Genomic DNA, 2,031 nt, shown 5'->3' with positions numbered 1-2,031 from the left:
ATAGTTCTGTAAGAACTTCCAACGCACTTATATTTTTTAAAATAACCGTGTAATTTTTATGGTTACCGTTAGTACAGATTAATACAATAGATTATTATTATTATTTGATGTTTCTGTTTGATATTGATTTTAATAATTCAGGCATAAGAATCACAGTTCATAGATAAAGAAATAATATGTCATTCTCCAAAATTTTGTTTTGTTTTTCGAAGTAATTTATTATTTGGATCTTTCTGGATGGGGTGTCAAGTCGAGTGAATTACTAATTATAATAAAATCGAAACAAGTACTTTTTTTTTTGGGGGGGGGGTTAAGCAGGCGTACGAATATAACCGAAATAAAATATAAAAATATTCAGCAATAAACTTTAATTTATTTTTTTCTTCCCTTCTATGTGTTATAAAGATAAATACAAATAACATTTTGCTACATAAAGCATAATATAATTCAACAATATTGTGTTACAACGACAATAATTGCGATGACGGGACGAACTATTTCGTTGTGTGTAATTCATTTGTTTATTACGCAAGTAGCAGTTATTTCAATTTAGATAATAAAAAAAGCTGTCATGGAGAAGTATGACACAAGCAACAAGTCTCTCTTCTTTCCTATTGAAGGGATTACAGAAAAAGGTAAATGATTTGTTTCAATCTCTCTCTATTTAATTAATAATAACTATATGTTTCGGTAATCCTTTATGTTTTTTTTTTAAATGCTGGAGGAAATTACTTAAAAAACAACCAACCTGTGCGTGGTTGTCTTGTCATGTTTGTATTTAAAAACTTGTCAGCTTTCTTACACGTGTTTGTAATCTGACATAATATCGTAATATATGTTTTGAAAAGATTTTAAAGTTACCACCGAAGTAATCTGAATTAATTTAATGTCTATGATGTAACAGACAGAAAAAAAAAGAATTAACTGACAAAACAACACAAAACAAGACAAACCCTTTAAACGGTTACATCTACGTGACAGGTCTCCGTAATACGTATATACACCATCGTCTCGAAATCATGTTCATAACTCGAGCTTGTACGTGGTCACTCGATATGTTCTTTGGGATTTTTCATTCATTAGGTTTCATTTTTGCTGTTTTAGGGGAAATACACCATACATGTGTTTATGAAATGGATATGCCTGTTCTATAATCATGTAAAAATGCTCTTTATGTATTTCTGTCATTTGTTTAAAGTTGTTATTAATGCTATTCAAAATTCGTCGAGGTTTCGGAACAAGCATCCTCACACCGTAACGAAAAATTAAATTCTTGAAATAGATTTTTAAAAATCACAAATTCAAATTTTTTGTCTTAACAGTGTCGTATTCTATATTTTCAACATGATTCCAAGAAAAAAAAATTGAAAGTAATACAATAAAGAATTCTTTAAATGTCTAAAGTGAAAAGGTTACTCTCGGTTGCCGCATCCCTGGAATAGAACGCTGAAAAATTGAATTGGGAGGAAAGGTGGGCAAAAAAAGAAAAAAAATGGGGGTAACCAAGGGGGTTAATGTTTACTACTTGACCCGAAAACGAAGGGGGTTAATGTTTACAACTTACGGTGGTGTTGTAATATTAGGGCCCCAGAATCAGGAGGATGTATTAAGGATGGAGGTAAAGAATACGTACATCACCCGTTTTCGGGGGTAACAAAAACCCTAATGCTAATCTTAACCCTGAGCCCTTAAACCCTAACCACGGGTGTGCGTATTATTTACTTTCGCCGTTTTAAGAGTTTATGAAAACTAATCGAAATTGGAAAATCAGATAACTGTTAATGATTGTCAAACAATGGCATAGCTACATATCTGTGACAAATCTCTCCCGACTTAGTTTCCTCATAACTTTCTGAAAAATGCCTATATTTTAATGAAATTTTCTACCACATGGTTCCGGATTCATTCTCACTGCGTGTCCTGGGGTCAAAAGAATAAATCATAGAAAATTTGTTTAGTTTTTGAAAGATTCTTTAACTCTTTTGGTTAATTATGAGAGAGAGAGAGAGAGAGTGTGTGTGTGTGTGTTCT

At 31.8% G+C, this 2,031-nt stretch overlaps 1 protein-coding gene across 1 annotated transcript in view; it reads left to right on the top strand.

Annotated features, from left to right (window-relative positions):
* The first annotated feature begins 519 nt into the window (after positions 1-519).
* The window catches only part of LOC106878783 (Rieske domain-containing protein), a 6,297-nt gene continuing 4,785 nt past the window's right edge, over positions 520-2,031 (top strand). Inside the window, exon 1 of the mRNA XM_014928119.2 lies at positions 520-635. Coding sequence (XP_014783605.1) covers positions 572-635 — 64 coding nt within the window. The 5' untranslated portion in view covers positions 520-571. The remainder of the gene's footprint in view (positions 636-2,031) is intronic.

This window comes from Octopus bimaculoides, chromosome 7 (assembly GCF_001194135.2).
Source record: "Octopus bimaculoides isolate UCB-OBI-ISO-001 chromosome 7, ASM119413v2, whole genome shotgun sequence".
Classification (NCBI taxonomy): Eukaryota; Metazoa; Mollusca; class Cephalopoda; order Octopoda; family Octopodidae; genus Octopus; species Octopus bimaculoides.
The sequence above is the reverse complement of the archived record's forward strand: the minus strand, read 5'-3'. Positions and strand labels throughout refer to the sequence as shown.